The following is a 15,348-nucleotide window of genomic DNA, read 5'->3' on the forward strand; positions in this document are numbered from 1 at the left end:
GGCAACTGTTTAGTAACTGCATGAAAAACAAAACTCAGGCAATCACCCACACAACATCCGTTTATTAAAACCATTCTCTTAGGCTAACACCAGCAAACATTGCTTTGTGAGGAGAAATGGAACTGTAGTCTTTAAATATTACAAGCTCTGTAAGTGTCTCTGTACGAAGCATAACCTTGCTCCCTTTTAAAACATAAAACACCCTTTATTACCCAATAATCTAGATACTAAATGCACTGTTGATCAGATTTTCCTTCAAACACACTGACCTATCCTGACATGGACAGTCACAGAGATTTCAAGATTTATCTACAGTATAACACTGTTCAGTAACACCCAGAAGCACCTTTAGAGTGGGAAGAGGTGATTACAAAACCACAGAGAAGCAGAGCTGTTACAGCAAGTGATATACTATTGCCCTGACAATCTACAGCCTTAAAATCAATCAGCTCCAAACTCACTCCTTCAGGCCCACAAGGCTAGCTGGTTTTTGTTCAATTTGTGCTCTTAGCTATAGTATCTTTGAACCAATTTGACCTTTTTCACAGATACATGGCAGGTGATGAAACAGAGAGACCTAAAAATTCTGGCAGTCTTCAGCCTTAGCACACCCGAGTTGAAGTACACAGGATGAACCAGTTTTAAAAGGGATTACTCTGCCATGGCACACTTCACTGACAGAACGAAAATCAGCATTTAAAAAACAGCCTTGTACTTAAAACAGCCCTTTGAAGGTATTAGGATCTAATAAAAATATCAGGTAGAAGCTCTGTATTTCTAATGTCAACTTACAATTGTCATAGTGGAGCAGTTTTATAACCACCTCATTCTTTAAGGCTGTGCACTTTCTAAACATGAACATGCAGCAGACTGCTGTTACACTTTAGTCCATGAAATGAGGATGTTACTGTTCCTTTCAGTGTACTTGTGCTCTATGGTCCATAACTACAAGAGAATAGCGGGGGGATTAACGTAGCATATGTACTGTAGCAACCATGTCAGTTACACCATCACTACACTGACAGAGGAGGATTCAGAACAAAGGAGGCTCTGTTCTGGTTCACTTCAGGTCCATGAGCATAGAAGCTGGATTTTCCAAGTAGGACTTCCAGAGATTGGAGAAGCGGCACATTGTGGCTCCATCGATGATCCTATGATCAGCTGACCAGCTCACATTCATGATGTGGGCTTTCACCACCTCCCCTTGGGCACTGAACCTGGGCAGGATCTGAACACAAGCACAGACAAGACAAAAACAGGTCACATCACAATGACAAACCCACAATCCAAAAAATTCAAACACTCTTCCTGTTCACAGATGAACTAAACACATTCATATTGGGTGTAGCTCATCCTTAACCTTTGTAGCTCCTTTTAGTACAAACCATTCCTTATAATGACTCTGAACATTTATGATGCCACCATATTGACTTGTACTGTATAAACTTCAACTATAAATATACTGAACTGTATTCTTCTTGTGTATCTACTGTCGTGTTGGCCTTGTGGGATCTCTGTCTCTCCTGGTCCAGAGAAGGTTGTCCAAAACTTGGGGATACAATCACAGGCCAGAATGGCTAAAAAGATGTTTGCATTTACAGAATTAACTGTTTGTTGAACAACAAGAACTTCTGCTTACATATGGGTTCTATCCAGTCACAACAAGCTCAGTCTACATGGCACTAAAACAACTGGATTTGGCAAACTGCTGAATACATACTCTAGCCCTACGGTTCTCAAACTATGGTACTATGGAGCGCCCCCAGGTGGTACATCAGATGACCGTGGAAAATTGTTATGTGTGCTGAAAAATTGGGACAGGTTTGCATATTTACTACTTTAATAAAAGTAGTTTATGTGTCAAATACGCAGCCTACATACTACGATACAGCGCACGCTAATACTTGAGTGGACACAATAGCTACTTTGTTATTCTATACCACTGTATAGGAATGCGTGCTACGAACATAAGTAGGCAATTGTATTTTAAAAAGTTATCTCCAGCAAATAGGGAGGTAGGAGAATGTGCATGGTTTTAGAACACTGGCAATCTTGTGAACACATAAAAGCATGATAGATAACAGAAAAATATTTAAGGACTGTTCTAGGTTAATTTTAGAAAAATACACTCTGTGTTTCGCTCCCATGCGCATGAAATTAAGATTTCTTTTAACTTCTGAGATGGACTCCTGAAACGGAAACAAGGAAAATGCAAGCTTGCGGATTGTAAGAACTTTGTTTACCATTGACAAAAGAGCATACACTTATTATGTGTGGAGAAAAAGCTGCTAAATAGCTCAACCTGCTGCCCCCTTCGAACGACACAGTCACTCGTAGAATTATTGATATAGCAGATGTCAAAAGTACACTGATAGAGCGCATTTAGATGAACAGATGCTTTTCACTGCAATTAGATGAGTCTGTAGATGCCTTTGATTTGGCCAATTTGCTTGTTTACATTAGATACGAGTTTGAGGGTATATCCCATGAGGACTTTCTGTTCTGTAAGCCACTACCAACAAGAACTACAGGAGAGCACATATTTCAGCTTCTGAATGAATTTATCGAAGAGAATGGCACCGAATGGATAAAATGCGTCAGAGTTTGTACAGACAGTGCTAGAGCGATGACAAGTCAACACAGCGGTGTAGTTGCAGGAATTAGAGAGTTTGCTCTAGATATGAAGTGGACGCACTGCAGTATCCACCGCGAGGCCTTTGCCGTCAAGAAAATGCCTGATTTTAAATCTGTTAGACTCTGTTGTGAATTGTATCAAGGCTCAACCAATGAATTTACATCTGTTTTGCTTGACTAAACAGGCTCACCCCTCTCACCGAAATGGTGCTTTTTAATTGTTTTTCCTGTTGTCATTCTGTAAAGCGCTTTGAGAAGCCACCTTTAAAGGTGCTATATCAAATAAAGTTGATTATTATATTTATTATACGTGTGTGTGAGTGTGTGTGCACACACGCTCATGTTGGTCATAGAGATTTTCTGTGGTTCCTATGAGAAGGTGACTTGTAGGTGGTACTTGGATGCTTTGGTTTGATCAGGGGTGGAACTTGGTCCAAGCCAGTGACTTTCTCATTTGAAAATGTGACTTTTATCTTGACTAATTCCTCTCTGAGGAGATCACAAGAAAAACGTTATTATAAAAAGGCATTCAATATAACTTGAAAAACTACACTTGTCACAGTTTATGTGATTTTCAGCAGTCAATTAAACATCTTTTGAACAAAGGCGCTCCATATCAGATAAGTGACCTGTTTCACATCGGGTACAGGAATGAAGAAAAGCTACATTACATCCATGAGAACAGGACATTTTCTCCTCTGTATTGTGTGCATTTCACTGTTCAGTGAGGAGTTAGCTGTGTACAAACCTGTATCTTCCCTAGAGCCCCAATCGCCACCTCAGGGGGCAGGATGACTGGCTTGGCATATGTTCCTCCAATCTGGAAAACAAGACAAAGGACACAGTGATAACTACTCACAGCCTTAATTTAACGTAACTACGCTGTAATGAGCACAATCATATCTTAAGTGAATAAATAGAGAACAATGCTGATATTGAGGAAGTGATAAGTATCATGATTGCCTATTTAAATGAAACATCTTTGCTTTCATTGAACGGATCAAACACAGAGGACACTTACTGATCCAATGTTGGAGAGGGTGAAGGTTCCCCCGGTCAGGTCACTAGCCCCCAGCTGGCCTGTGGCCCCCAGCGTCTGCAGGCGGTTCAATTCAGCAGTGATCTCATAGATGCTCAGAACCTGCACGTTCTTCACATTGGGCACAATAAGGCCTTGTTGTGTGTCCATGGCCAGGCCAATGTTGTGAGCTGCCTAACCCCCCCAAACAAGAAAAAGTGCAGTCAAACATTCTGTATTTCTCATCCACTCCAGCTCAGTCCAGCTCCTCCCGAGCTCACAGTTGCAGTTTTATCTTACTATATATAATAAATATTTTTTTTCACATTTGTGGAGCAATTTAGGAGAGGACCTACTACTGAAGTGCTGCCTCCACCTGCAGTGAATATTCATTATATGTAGTGAATATACTAGGACCACTGTTCTTCCTCATTTATTTCAGTGATCTAGATTCTCCTAAAGTTAGTATACTAGTCAAGTTGGCCAATGATACCTAATTAGGAGGACTGGTAAACGCTGAAGCAGGAAATACAATTAAAAAGGGGTCAAATGTGGGTAAACACCTAGAAGATTATGTTAATTTAGACAAATGCAGGGTAATGCATGTAGGTAGTAAAAATGAAATATAAATACAAAACGTAAAATGCCAAGATAGAAGAGGATGCTTATGAAAAATACTTAGGTGTTAAGGATGACACATCACTTACATCTAATAGATAATGTGAGGAGGCACTAAAAAAGTAAAGATCTATAATTAAAGGTGTAGTTTTAAAAAAGATACTGCTGCTCTGACATCAATTCAGAGAAAAACACCCAGATAGCTTTTGGGGTTTAAGAGGACTTCCTTTACTGACGGGCTAAACAAACTGAACTTTTTTAGAACAGAGAAGAATTTGAGGGGAAATAAGTCAAGTACAGTTACCAAAATCCTCTCAGGCACTGACAAAGTCAACACAGGTGATTACTAAAAATGAACAGAGGTACACAAATCAGATTTAATCAGCAGCTCCAGTACACAGCAGACCAGGTGGAGAAGTGAAAAGACTGCTCTGCCAGTTAAGGGAAAATGTTGGGCAGGCCATACTGAGTATGATCCGAGTGGAATTTAGCCTGGACAAAGAGACTGACACCCCTACACTTACCTTGTAAGTGATGTTTTGACAATTGTCATCCACTGAGGCATTGAGGATGGGGAAGTGGAGTAATCCCAGAGATGCTGCCTGATAGAAAAGAAGACAGTGAATCACAGTAAACCATGGAAACTGTAATCTGGGCTCCTGGCCTTAAGTGATTTCACGAGCCCGATTATTTTCAAGTCTTGTACAGCCTGACAAACTCTGAATGGGAAACTGATCAGACATCTCTGAGAAGTACTGCCAAAATTTTCACATGCTAAGCCTGAAGAAAAAATCTTAAATCTACTGTCAGCATAATATAGTAACATTTATTTACAAACACAGGTTAATTAATGCAGAGTTTGTCTTTTTTCCACATGAATCCACATTAAAGATGCACTACAGACGGTTATGGCAATGGCACAGAGGGTTATAGGATGTGATTTACCATCAATCCGTGAGATCCACACCATCTGCTGTCGCAATAAAGCCCAATCCATCATTCAGGATCCCAACCATCCCGGCCACAAACCGTTCTCCCCCCTGCACTCTGGCAAGCAGTACCGCACTATTAAAGCAAGGACCACTAAACTCAAGAACAGCTTCTATCCCACTGCAGTATGCATCCGCAACAGCTATCTGCAGTGCCTCAATACTCATCTGCACTACACACGTTTTGCATGGTTTACCATGTTTTTTTTTTGTCACTACTACATATTTATTGTTCCATAACATTTATTGTTCCTGCTGTCTACATTTTGTGGTGTTGTCAAATATTTACAGTATTAAAAAACTATTTTACAGTAGCTGTTATAAGCTACTGTAAAGCAGTAAGGCACTTTAAGAAAATGTATTTGTAACTTTACCCTTTTTAAAACTATTTTAAATGCAAAAATGATTGAAAACACTAGAACATACTTCTTATAATATGTCCACAACTAAAAAGCACACATCAGAAATTCCAGATTGTGTCCTTCTATTCTTACATCTACTAAGTGGAAAGTCAGGATGTTCTAATGTTCAGGAGTGGAATTTACAGCTATGATGTGACTGACTGGTCAAAAAGTATAAACTGCATGTAAGTAAAAGTATACAATCTAGAAAAAAAACATTAATACTGATTACACTACTACGAATGTTACACAACCATAATCACATTAATAAGGATTCTATAGAGCTCCTGATATCTGTTGACATGTAATATGTGCTAATACATTAAAAGTGAGGCTTCTTTAAAACGAAGCTGTGTATCAGAATTGAATAAAAAATCAAACATATACCTTTTGCAATCTAAGTTTCTCAAGATGCAATGAAAAGCACTGAGACAGTGAAATGAATCTTATTTGTTGGGTTCAAATTTCCTTTCCCTCCTAAACTGAGAACAGGAGGTACTTCTTTAAATGAAGAGCTGTGGGGACAAGCTACCCAGCCATGTTATTAAAGCCAAGACCCTGCCTGCTGTAAAGAAACAGTTGGATGAGGTCCTTGGATTAATTAGCTACTGACTATCAAATAAGTTAGATGGGCTGACGGAGTAAACCTGCTGGGGGTCCCAGCTATTTCCGTTACCTTGATAAAGAAGGGCATGTAGCTGAGCTTCACCCCACGCGACTCTGACACAGCCTTCAGCTCCAACCGCAACTTCACCAGCTGGCTCAGGTCCACCTCATCGCAATAACCAAAGTGGGGGATCTTCAAGGCAGCACTCATGGTTTTCACCATTGCTTTATGAAAACCTGCAACACAGACAATGTATACATTTGGGACAGACATGCACAGAGCTCTTTAATCATTTACACTTACATTACATACAAAAGAACAGCCTTCAGCTGAGCCACATTCTCAACTGGGGACTGCAAGTGTGCATTCAGCATGTTTCTGTGGTTTGAAGATCTTCAGAATAGCAGAAACACATTTCAGGGAAGGCATTGGCCAGACAGCTGATGATGAATGTAATAACTGGCCTAGTGCAGCCTGCAGCCCCTCTGTTCAGGCAGAATGAGACTTGTTCCTGCCTATAGGACTGACCTTTGAGGGGCTCTGTGCGATCCTTGCCTGTGAACACAGGCTTTGGGGACACCTGTTGGTGCACACTGGGTGTGGTGTCTTTGGGCCTGGTGGGAGCAGCCTGTGGTTTGGGTGGAGGTGGAATGATTTCAGGGGAAGGGGACAGAGGCAGGATAGCACCAGTCTGCTTGGACAGGTAGTTAAGGATGTCTTCTTTCAGGATGCGGCCATCCTTCCCTGTACCCACCACTTCACTCAGCTTGATCTGAGGAAGAAACAAACCAGGACATTTGAAAATCTGACGAAGTCCTCATCCACCCCTCTTTCACCTAAGACTGCCACTGGGCTGGAGGAAGACTCAGCTTTTCTCACCAACAAACTGCACAGATTCAAACTCATGAACTCTTCTTCTTTCTCAGAGCCTTACATGCTTAGAAATCACACTTTAACACACAGAATATAAACACTCAGAAATCATTTCAAATAGTTTAAAATTATTCACATTTCATCTACTCTTTCTGCAGGGTCCCAAGTCATCTATGAAGAAAAGATAACTGAAACACACATCAGCACAGGGACCTTTTCACTGCACAGACCCAAGCATATTTTACATTTTATTCATATTAATCTCATGATCACAAATACAAATCAAAGATGGTAAAGGTTTGATTTTGCTGTGCCAATACTTTTGGAGCACATTGTACACTACATTAATTATAATCAAGTCTCTTTTGACAACCTGTAGATAAGTCTCACAGGAATGCTCAGCATGTGGCTCCTGCACAATGAGAAGCTGTTTGTGACATTTCCCTGTGGTGGGAGGAGCCAACCAGGGTAAAAAAACACTGCTTCCATGAAGAGCATTCCAGGGCTTATTGCCTGGCTCCTCCTAGGAACTTGGGATCCTGCTGATCGATGGGAGCAGTTCAAAAGCCACCCTACCCCCGGGCACCCATAGCAACAGAGCTGGCACGCTAAATATTGAGCCCCTCTTGTGCTTAATTAGCCTTGCAGAGGAGTGTCATCTGTCACAGCTACGCCCACCGTTGCTGACTAGCAGTTGTGCGTCTTATAACCCTTTGCCTCAAAACTACACTGCAGCCACCCTCCTCTCAGAGAGAAACAGACTGGCCCTCAGCTGAGCTGTACCTTCCCTCCATTCACCAGCAGCAGGGCTGGTGGGCCGTACTTCTGCTAGACTTCTCCAAGCTAACAGTAAGAGGTCCAGCAGATCACTAACAAGAACCACCCATTTCAACAAGGGTTAAGAGAAAAACAAGCACTCACTTCATTTTCTTCTCAGTGCAGAAAGACCGTATCCGTCACCAAGAATAAAAAGAGCTACTAAAGTCTACTAAATGCTTGCATGACCACGAATATTAAAGCTGCACAAACTGACAATCGAAATGGTCTCCTTAGGAGAGAATACACAGATAAAACAAAACTGTGCAAACTGAATCACCTGGCAAGAGGGTAAGATAGCTCTTCACATTAAAGTCTTCATGCTTGTATGTCTTAACCATAACATTTTTTAATCAAAGATTAAAGGGGAAATGCACTCCCAGATTCTCAGACTGGTTATTAAATCTCAGTAACAAAATAAATTAACGGACAATATCGCAACATTTTCAAATTCGGAATTAAGCACAAAATCGTGAACTTTGTGAGAGTACTGGATAGTCACCATACTGTCGGAAACCCCTGGTCATACCACGGGCAAGGGCAAGAGTTTGTACAAATTTTGACATGATGTGGCCCTTCTTGCTCATTAGTCACTGTAATGACCAATGTAATGTAATGTACAAGTTGTGCAACAGACATTTCACCGCAGAACTGTTCCAAGTGATCTGCACGCAGAGTTAACAAGCAAGCAGTATTTGTAGGCAAAACCGTCTTGAAGTCAAGAGCAATATTACTGCTGGATTAACAGAGAGATATTCACAAGCCTACTTATTTACAATGTTTCTTGCCTCGTTCTGAATCGCAGAATAAAGCGCTATACATACCTGGAAATTTAGCTTATTTTTTCAAGTAAATTGGAGTTTTGCATGTTATTATGTACATTTTACTTTCATTGTGGTTTGAAATGCACACCTTAATGTCGATTCTTTTTAACCCCTGAAATATTAAAATAGCACTGAAGCTCCACTTTAAACTGTAGTCCATTTTTGGCACCTGACTTCATCATTAGAATAAACCCAGTATGAAAAACAGATAAATCACTACCCAAACACACCATATTGCATGTAAACCATGTACATATTTGTCTTTGTAGAAATCCAACTTGTATAATTCTGCAATTATTTGGTACAAAACTAAAAATCAGTGGTCTCACAGTAATGTCACGTAACCCCTTGGTGTCTCGTGCTGTTGGCCTACATTGTTTTCCATGGCAAGGCGCCGCACTGCAGGGGTGGCCTGGGTCTTCTGGCCCTTGATTTCCTGGTGTGTGTGTTCGTCATGAGATACTGCTGGGGCCTCCACTACATCCTCCTCCAGAGCTCCTTCTGCAATGGCAGGGAGACAGAGAGGGAGATTGGGAGACAAACGGGTAAGGTTTAGAGAGAAAGGGGGAGAGAGCGTGCGTCAACTCGCCTAGAAACTAGACATTCTTTTTGTCACTTGGCTGCACTGACTCCAAATAAAACTGGACAGTAAGGGTTCCAGATCTGAAGCCCACCAATCAACCAAAAAATCTAACTGTTACCAAATGTTTCCTTTCACATGCAATCAATGTCTGACATTATCAGGTATGTATTGAGCAGTGCAGAGGTGAAAGTGGTGTAGCTGAGGGGTTACAAACTTCACATTCAGGCAAACCCCACTCAGACAGACACCTGAGGCCGGAATGAAATCCAAGAACCTGAAGATGTATTTGGCTTCCACACCACACACTGTCCCCTGTTCCATCCCCTTCCTTCATTTACTGAACCATAACAGACACCCACAGGGGGCACCCAGAGGAATTTATACAAAATTTGAAGTCTCATTCCGATCCAGATTTCGTTGGGATTTAGAATGCCAGGAGACATCTGAACAAAAAAGCCAAGCCCAACTCTCGAATTACCATTAATTACAGATGGAGTGACTGTGGAAGAACTTCAGCAACTGTTTTCAATAAATCACCATTCAATAAACTCCGAAAGCTCCCAGGAGTTGCAGAGACAACAGATTTCAGATTTTATGTTTGGAACTGAGTGTTAACTCACCTGAAGTGAGTTGAATATAAGTGCTTATAAGAGATAAGATAAGATCACTTAATTAGCTCTATACAAATTCTTGCATTAGGCATTTTTCTTTTCGCATACCACAGCTTGCTCTCCATGAGAAACACAGACAGGGAGAGAAGCCTGGGGTCAGAGCGCAGGGTCAGCTATTTATACGGTGCTCCTGGAGCAGCTGGGGTTAAGGGCCTTGCTCAGGGGCCCAACAGAGTAGGATTCCTCTGCCGGCCATGGGATTTGAACCGGCAACCTTCCAGCCACAAGCACAGATCCTTAGCCACAGGGCCGCCACTCCACTTCTGAGCCCTGCAACTCTCCTTCTGTCTTTTCTAACCTTGTTTAACCTTTGATACCTCTGCCGACATTGTAAACTGGTGTTATTAATACCTGTTCAAATATTACTACTCCCTTCAGAAAACAAGACCAGCTGGTCACTCCTACCCTTCACATCCTGTGTTTCGATGTCCACCAGTGGCTTGCCAACATAGGCAATGGAGTCCACATCATAGTAGAGTTTCCGAATGACACCATCGTAGCGACTGGTGATGGTGACAGAGGCCTTGTCACTCTGGACTTCACATATGCTGTCGAACTGAGATACCGTGTCACCCTCTTTGACGTACCTGCAGGGAGACAAATGGGAGTTGCTCCATTGTTCCTTCATTAAGTATGACCCATGAACCCATAAAACACTGTTGCCACAAATGTGCCATTTACATCTTTTCTGGACCTCAAATAACCCTAGCAGTTATTTTAAAACAGGTGACTTTATGACATAATATAGCAATGTCATTGATATATATATATAATCAAGACTTTTTGATAAGTCACTGTTATTTTATAGGTTTTGATGAGCAGTGCAGCTCTCAAATGCATGCTCTACATTCACAAACATAAACTGTTTTTAATAATAGTCTGTGTTTGTGACTTGCAAAGCTAGAGATCTTTAAAATGTTTTATTTTGACCCAGCACTTCAATGAAAATATGTACATTTCTGACAGTTGTCCAACGTTATTATTTTTAATTGATTTTGAATATATAACTAAGTAAAAAAACATGCATTCTGCTTTTAACATGAAAAAAGCCCATCTCTGAATAACAGAAATTCAGAGAGCATGGTCTTATATAGCAGCTATATCAGCCTGCATCTCATAACTAGCAACCCCCAGAAGCTAAGCAGTTGTGAGCCTGGCCAGTACCTGGATTGGAGACCTACTGGGAAAGCTAAGGTTGCTGCTGTGGAAGAGGTGCTAGAAGGACCTGTGGGGAGTGCTCACCCTGCGGTTTGTGTGGGTCCTAATGTCCCAGTATAGTAATGAGGAAACTACACTGTGAAAAAGGCTCTAACCCTATGGTGAGACACAGAATTGAGGTCCTGACTCTCCAAGGTCGCTAAAAATCCCAGGCCATTTCTCAAAAAGAGCAGGGCAGTTAACCCCGGCACCCTGGCCAAATTTCCCCCTGGCCTTTACCAAACATGGTCTACTAATAATCCCCATCTATGAATTGCCTTCATTATTCTGTTGTCCTCCACAATGACAGCTGATGTGTGGTGAGCAAATTGGCACACTTTATCATCCAGGTGGGACCTACACATTGGTGATGTTGGAGGAGACTCACCATTACCCGTTAATCTCTTTGAGAAGGGTGTCCAGAAAAGTGCTATATGTGTAAGGATTAATAATCATATAATTGCCTCCTCAAATTATTCCAAAACATTGATAGCCTTGGAAAATACTAATAATGAAGCATACATTTCAGAGAAAACAGAATGTATTTTAATAAAGGGCGGCCTGGGGAGTCAATGTGTATTGACAGTCAGTAATACATTTACATTACTGATCACAGCGCCATCTGGTGACTGTTTATATTATGGCTTCATAATGCCTCCACTGTCAACTACATCTCTAGCTCTTAAGGGAATGCTCCCTTATGAAGATTATATACATATATATGAAGATTTGCAAAGTCTTTATTTCAACAGAATAAAAACATTACTAACATTTCAAACTCAATATTCATAAGATTATGAAAGTGCAAGCCAAGGCTTCGGCCAAGGCCTCCTCTGTGAGTGAAAATTGGACACAATTGGCTTAAAGGGGAACTGCAACGCTAATTTTACATTTTGGGGTTATAATGAACCGGCAATAATGAGGGCATTTCAAACCACAATAAAACTACCAAGTGCATGGCAACAATATCCAATTTACATAAGAAAAGAGATGACGTTTTACTGTAAGGGAGCACTCCTAAACTACTGATGTGCTGTCTCTGGGTTACATGGTGTGGCCTAGGGGCTGGCTTTCATCACTAAGATAGAAACAGAACAATAGTTCTGTACAATACTAAACAATACTAAAACAGAAACAGAACAATAGTAAAAACAACAGTGCAAAGGTATACCTCTTGTGTGTGAGAACTGTTTTGGGGTGTTGGGTTCTTTACTTTTCTTGTCGTGAAGTGCACTAATTTAAAAGAACATCCCTAGATATTAGAATAACCACAACCACCGACCCCGGATCACTATGCTCCTGATTTAGAGGATAAGCAAGCTCCATTTGATGTCCTTGTACTGTTAATGTTTTAAGCACTGTGACTTAGTTATACAATGTTTTTTAACCTTGCCAGATCCCAAAATACAGGTAGGAGGTAGCTCCCTCATGATTCACAATGTACACTTGCTATGGATTCTGCACACATAAAAACGCCTTCAAGAAGGCCTTGAGTACAGTGGTTTTGGACAATTGTTGGTTTGGAAATTAACCCTACAACCTCACCAGGAGCCTGAGCTCAATCCCATTTAGGGGCACCTATCTGTGTGGTGTTTGTATGCTCTCATGCTCATTTGGGCTTTTGCCTAAGTGCAATGTGATTGGCTACTATATATATAACCAGTTCAGGGGCAATTCAAGGAGTATTAACTGGGAAGCGACTTCCATGCCAGTGCTGACCAGGCCTAGGCTTTCTTAACTGCTAAGAGTTGATGAGATATAAACTGGGATTAATCTTTGAGACAGGCCCCTTGAAGCATCTATCTTTTCTTACTAGTATACACCAAGCCAGGGGAGTGAAAATATCAACACGAATGCCCACATACAAGCCAACTGTTAATATCTAGATGATAAGGAACAAGTAATAGGTTTATTCCATGCTGAAAAAAAGAAGAAAGAAAACACAACGTTTCGGCCGACGAGCCTTCTTCAGGTGTCACACGGCCAAACTTGTTCCTTTGCAGCCTACGCATGCTGACGCAGCTACCCACCTGAATATCTAGATGATGCCAATGTTAAAATATTAAAAACACTGCCTGGCACAAACCATTCAACTCAACTAATGCTGATTTTACATGCCTCACAAACTCTCCGACGCTCATTTAAGAAGTATCTAATTAGTGCAGCATTCAATAATTCTGAGACAGTCACAGATGTAAAGTCACCCCCCAAAGATTTAGACGGTGTACAACTGTGCCACAGCAGAGGAGCCGAAACAGCAGCACTCATCACACCAACACAAGACCCACAACATTCAGATTAAAAGTGCTCAAAAACTGCTGTGTATAAGATAAGTGAAATTAATAAACACACGATTTCCAACAGATAATTGCTTAATACAGGTAATTACATGAATAACTGTTGCTGCTTAAATCAGGAAAGAAAAAAATGCTATTTAGAGGCTGCTGCAAACAGTTGCAAGACAAAGAAAGATCCACCTACCATTCCTTGACGGTGACCTCTGTAATACCTTCTCCTATATCTGACAGCTTAAACTGTACAATTGGTCCAGAAACAACTGCACAAGGGGAAGATAAGAGAATGAAATCTCTCAATAAAACACGTATTAATATGAAAAAAAAATGTACAAGAAGACTAAATAACACCTATAGAAACAACAGCAAATTTAAACGGTACTTACCACTGCAGGTTCTGAAGTACCGGTGCTGCGTGCTGACAGCGACCGAGAGGTGAGGCAACTTGTATTTGTACTCTGGTCTAACAGACTGAAATTTTGAACAGCAAGATCTGTACTGGTGTGCACACCGCTAGAAAACAAACATTAGAATTATACATGCAAACATTTAAGACATTTGTATTGTGGTCTGAAACCAGTGGGTGCACCAGTAAGTCATCAGCTGAAGAACTGGTCATACTTCTTCAGTGTACAAGGTAAGACGTGCGCCTGGCAGTGCCCAGCGTGACCGCCAAGGACATTTATAGATAGATACTTTATTGATCCCGTGAGTGAAATTGCAGAATTATAACTGGGTCTTTGGCATTATACGTCCAATAACAGCTCAACAGCAATTCAAATTTTAAAATCGGTCCACGGGACTAGTCAAGGGTACCAAAATCAAAGTAATTTCCGTGTTCGATATTATCATGCACACATAAACCGGGAGAAAACCTTATTACAGGAGACAGTCAATGTTTTAGTTTTTTTGTCGAAAAAAGTTGTTTGAAAACACTTAAGGATGATATAACCTCCTTTACTGGATACCTGGTAAGTGTTGAAAACATTTTTTTCAGCGAGTCTTACGAGACATGTCTTTACGTGTTCAAGAAACATGAGATTTGTGCTTTTTGATACTGAAAAAGCAGATAAGGGAGCACAGCTGAGATATCTCCGCTGCAATTGGTTCTGTCCAGCTTAGGTGACTGAGCGCTACTCGAGCATTATTAACCAGTATGCAACTGCTGATAGAGACTCGGCTTGTCTGCCTAAGAAAGAAACAGACACGCAACCTGCCCACTATTAAAAATGCCTAGAGTCGAATGCAACCTTACCAAGTTTCTCATAAACCTGAATGAGGCTCTCATCGTTGTCACCGCCGCCATTTTTACCCCCAAACCCGAGGCTCTCTCGGAACTGACGACTAGTATCACGCCCCTCCGCAAGGGCCAACCAAAGAGCACGTTTCAGGGGCCGGGGCTTGCGACGGCACTCGATTGAAGTAGGAGGGTGGTCATGTTGGTGAAGGAAACCCTTGAAAATACACTACATCGTTTTAGAACAAGATGTTTCAATGACTCAGTGACTCACGTGGTACCATTTTATATAATGTTCTCATGTCAAGTAAGATTACATAAATTATTGTTGAGGATTATTGATTTACATGCTCTCAATGAGTAGAGATGCCATTTTTGAAACACTCAGGAATGTAAAACTACCACCACCTGTATGTTACAAATTCAGATAAGATTATCACTGTCATTATATAAAGTTACCTTAAAATCACGTCTGTCCTGGATTTCATCTTGTAAATTTGCATTATATTATAATTCATATCTGAATTTGGTGGGCTCTACCTTCCCCTAACACTTTGCCCTTGAAATTATATTTTAAAAGTAAATC

The 15,348-nt window shown here is 41.0% G+C and overlaps 1 protein-coding gene across 1 annotated transcript; it reads right to left on the bottom strand.

Annotated features, from left to right (window-relative positions):
• Nucleotides 1-42: 42 nt before the first annotated feature.
• dbt (dihydrolipoamide branched chain transacylase E2) lies at nucleotides 43-14,931 on the bottom strand. The gene is made up of 11 exons (XM_088598835.1): nucleotides 14,781-14,931; nucleotides 13,912-14,038; nucleotides 13,713-13,788; nucleotides 10,440-10,621; nucleotides 9,154-9,281; nucleotides 6,796-7,039; nucleotides 6,337-6,503; nucleotides 4,795-4,872; nucleotides 3,656-3,847; nucleotides 3,383-3,454; nucleotides 43-1,228 (listed from the first exon to the last, which is right to left on the bottom strand). Exons 1-11 carry the CDS (start codon nucleotides 14,829-14,831, stop codon nucleotides 1,061-1,063), a joined length of 1,485 nt encoding a protein of 494 aa, XP_088454961.1. The 5' UTR covers nucleotides 14,832-14,931; the 3' UTR covers nucleotides 43-1,060.
• Nucleotides 14,932-15,348: the final 417 nt, after the last annotated feature.

The sequence above is a fragment of the Lepisosteus platostomus genome, chromosome 11 (assembly GCF_059453375.1).
Source record: "Lepisosteus platostomus isolate fLepPlt1 chromosome 11, fLepPlt1.hap1, whole genome shotgun sequence".
In the NCBI taxonomy this organism is placed as follows: Eukaryota; Metazoa; Chordata; class Actinopteri; order Semionotiformes; family Lepisosteidae; genus Lepisosteus; species Lepisosteus platostomus.

Bases quoted from the DNA above. Each gene is read 5' to 3' on its own strand.
- dbt (XM_088598835.1), bottom strand. From the start codon at position 14,831: ATGGCGGCGGTGACAACGATGAGAGCCTCATTCAGGTTTATGAGAAAC. The intron at 6,504-6,795 runs GTCAGTCCTATA...TCTGTGTTGCAG, and splicing joins TCGCACAGAGCCCCTCAAAG to GTTTTCATAAAGCAATGGTG. The intron at 1,229-3,382 runs GTTTGTACACAG...GCTTGTGTTCAG, and splicing joins GGGCTCTAGGGAAGATACAG to ATCCTGCCCAGGTTCAGTGC.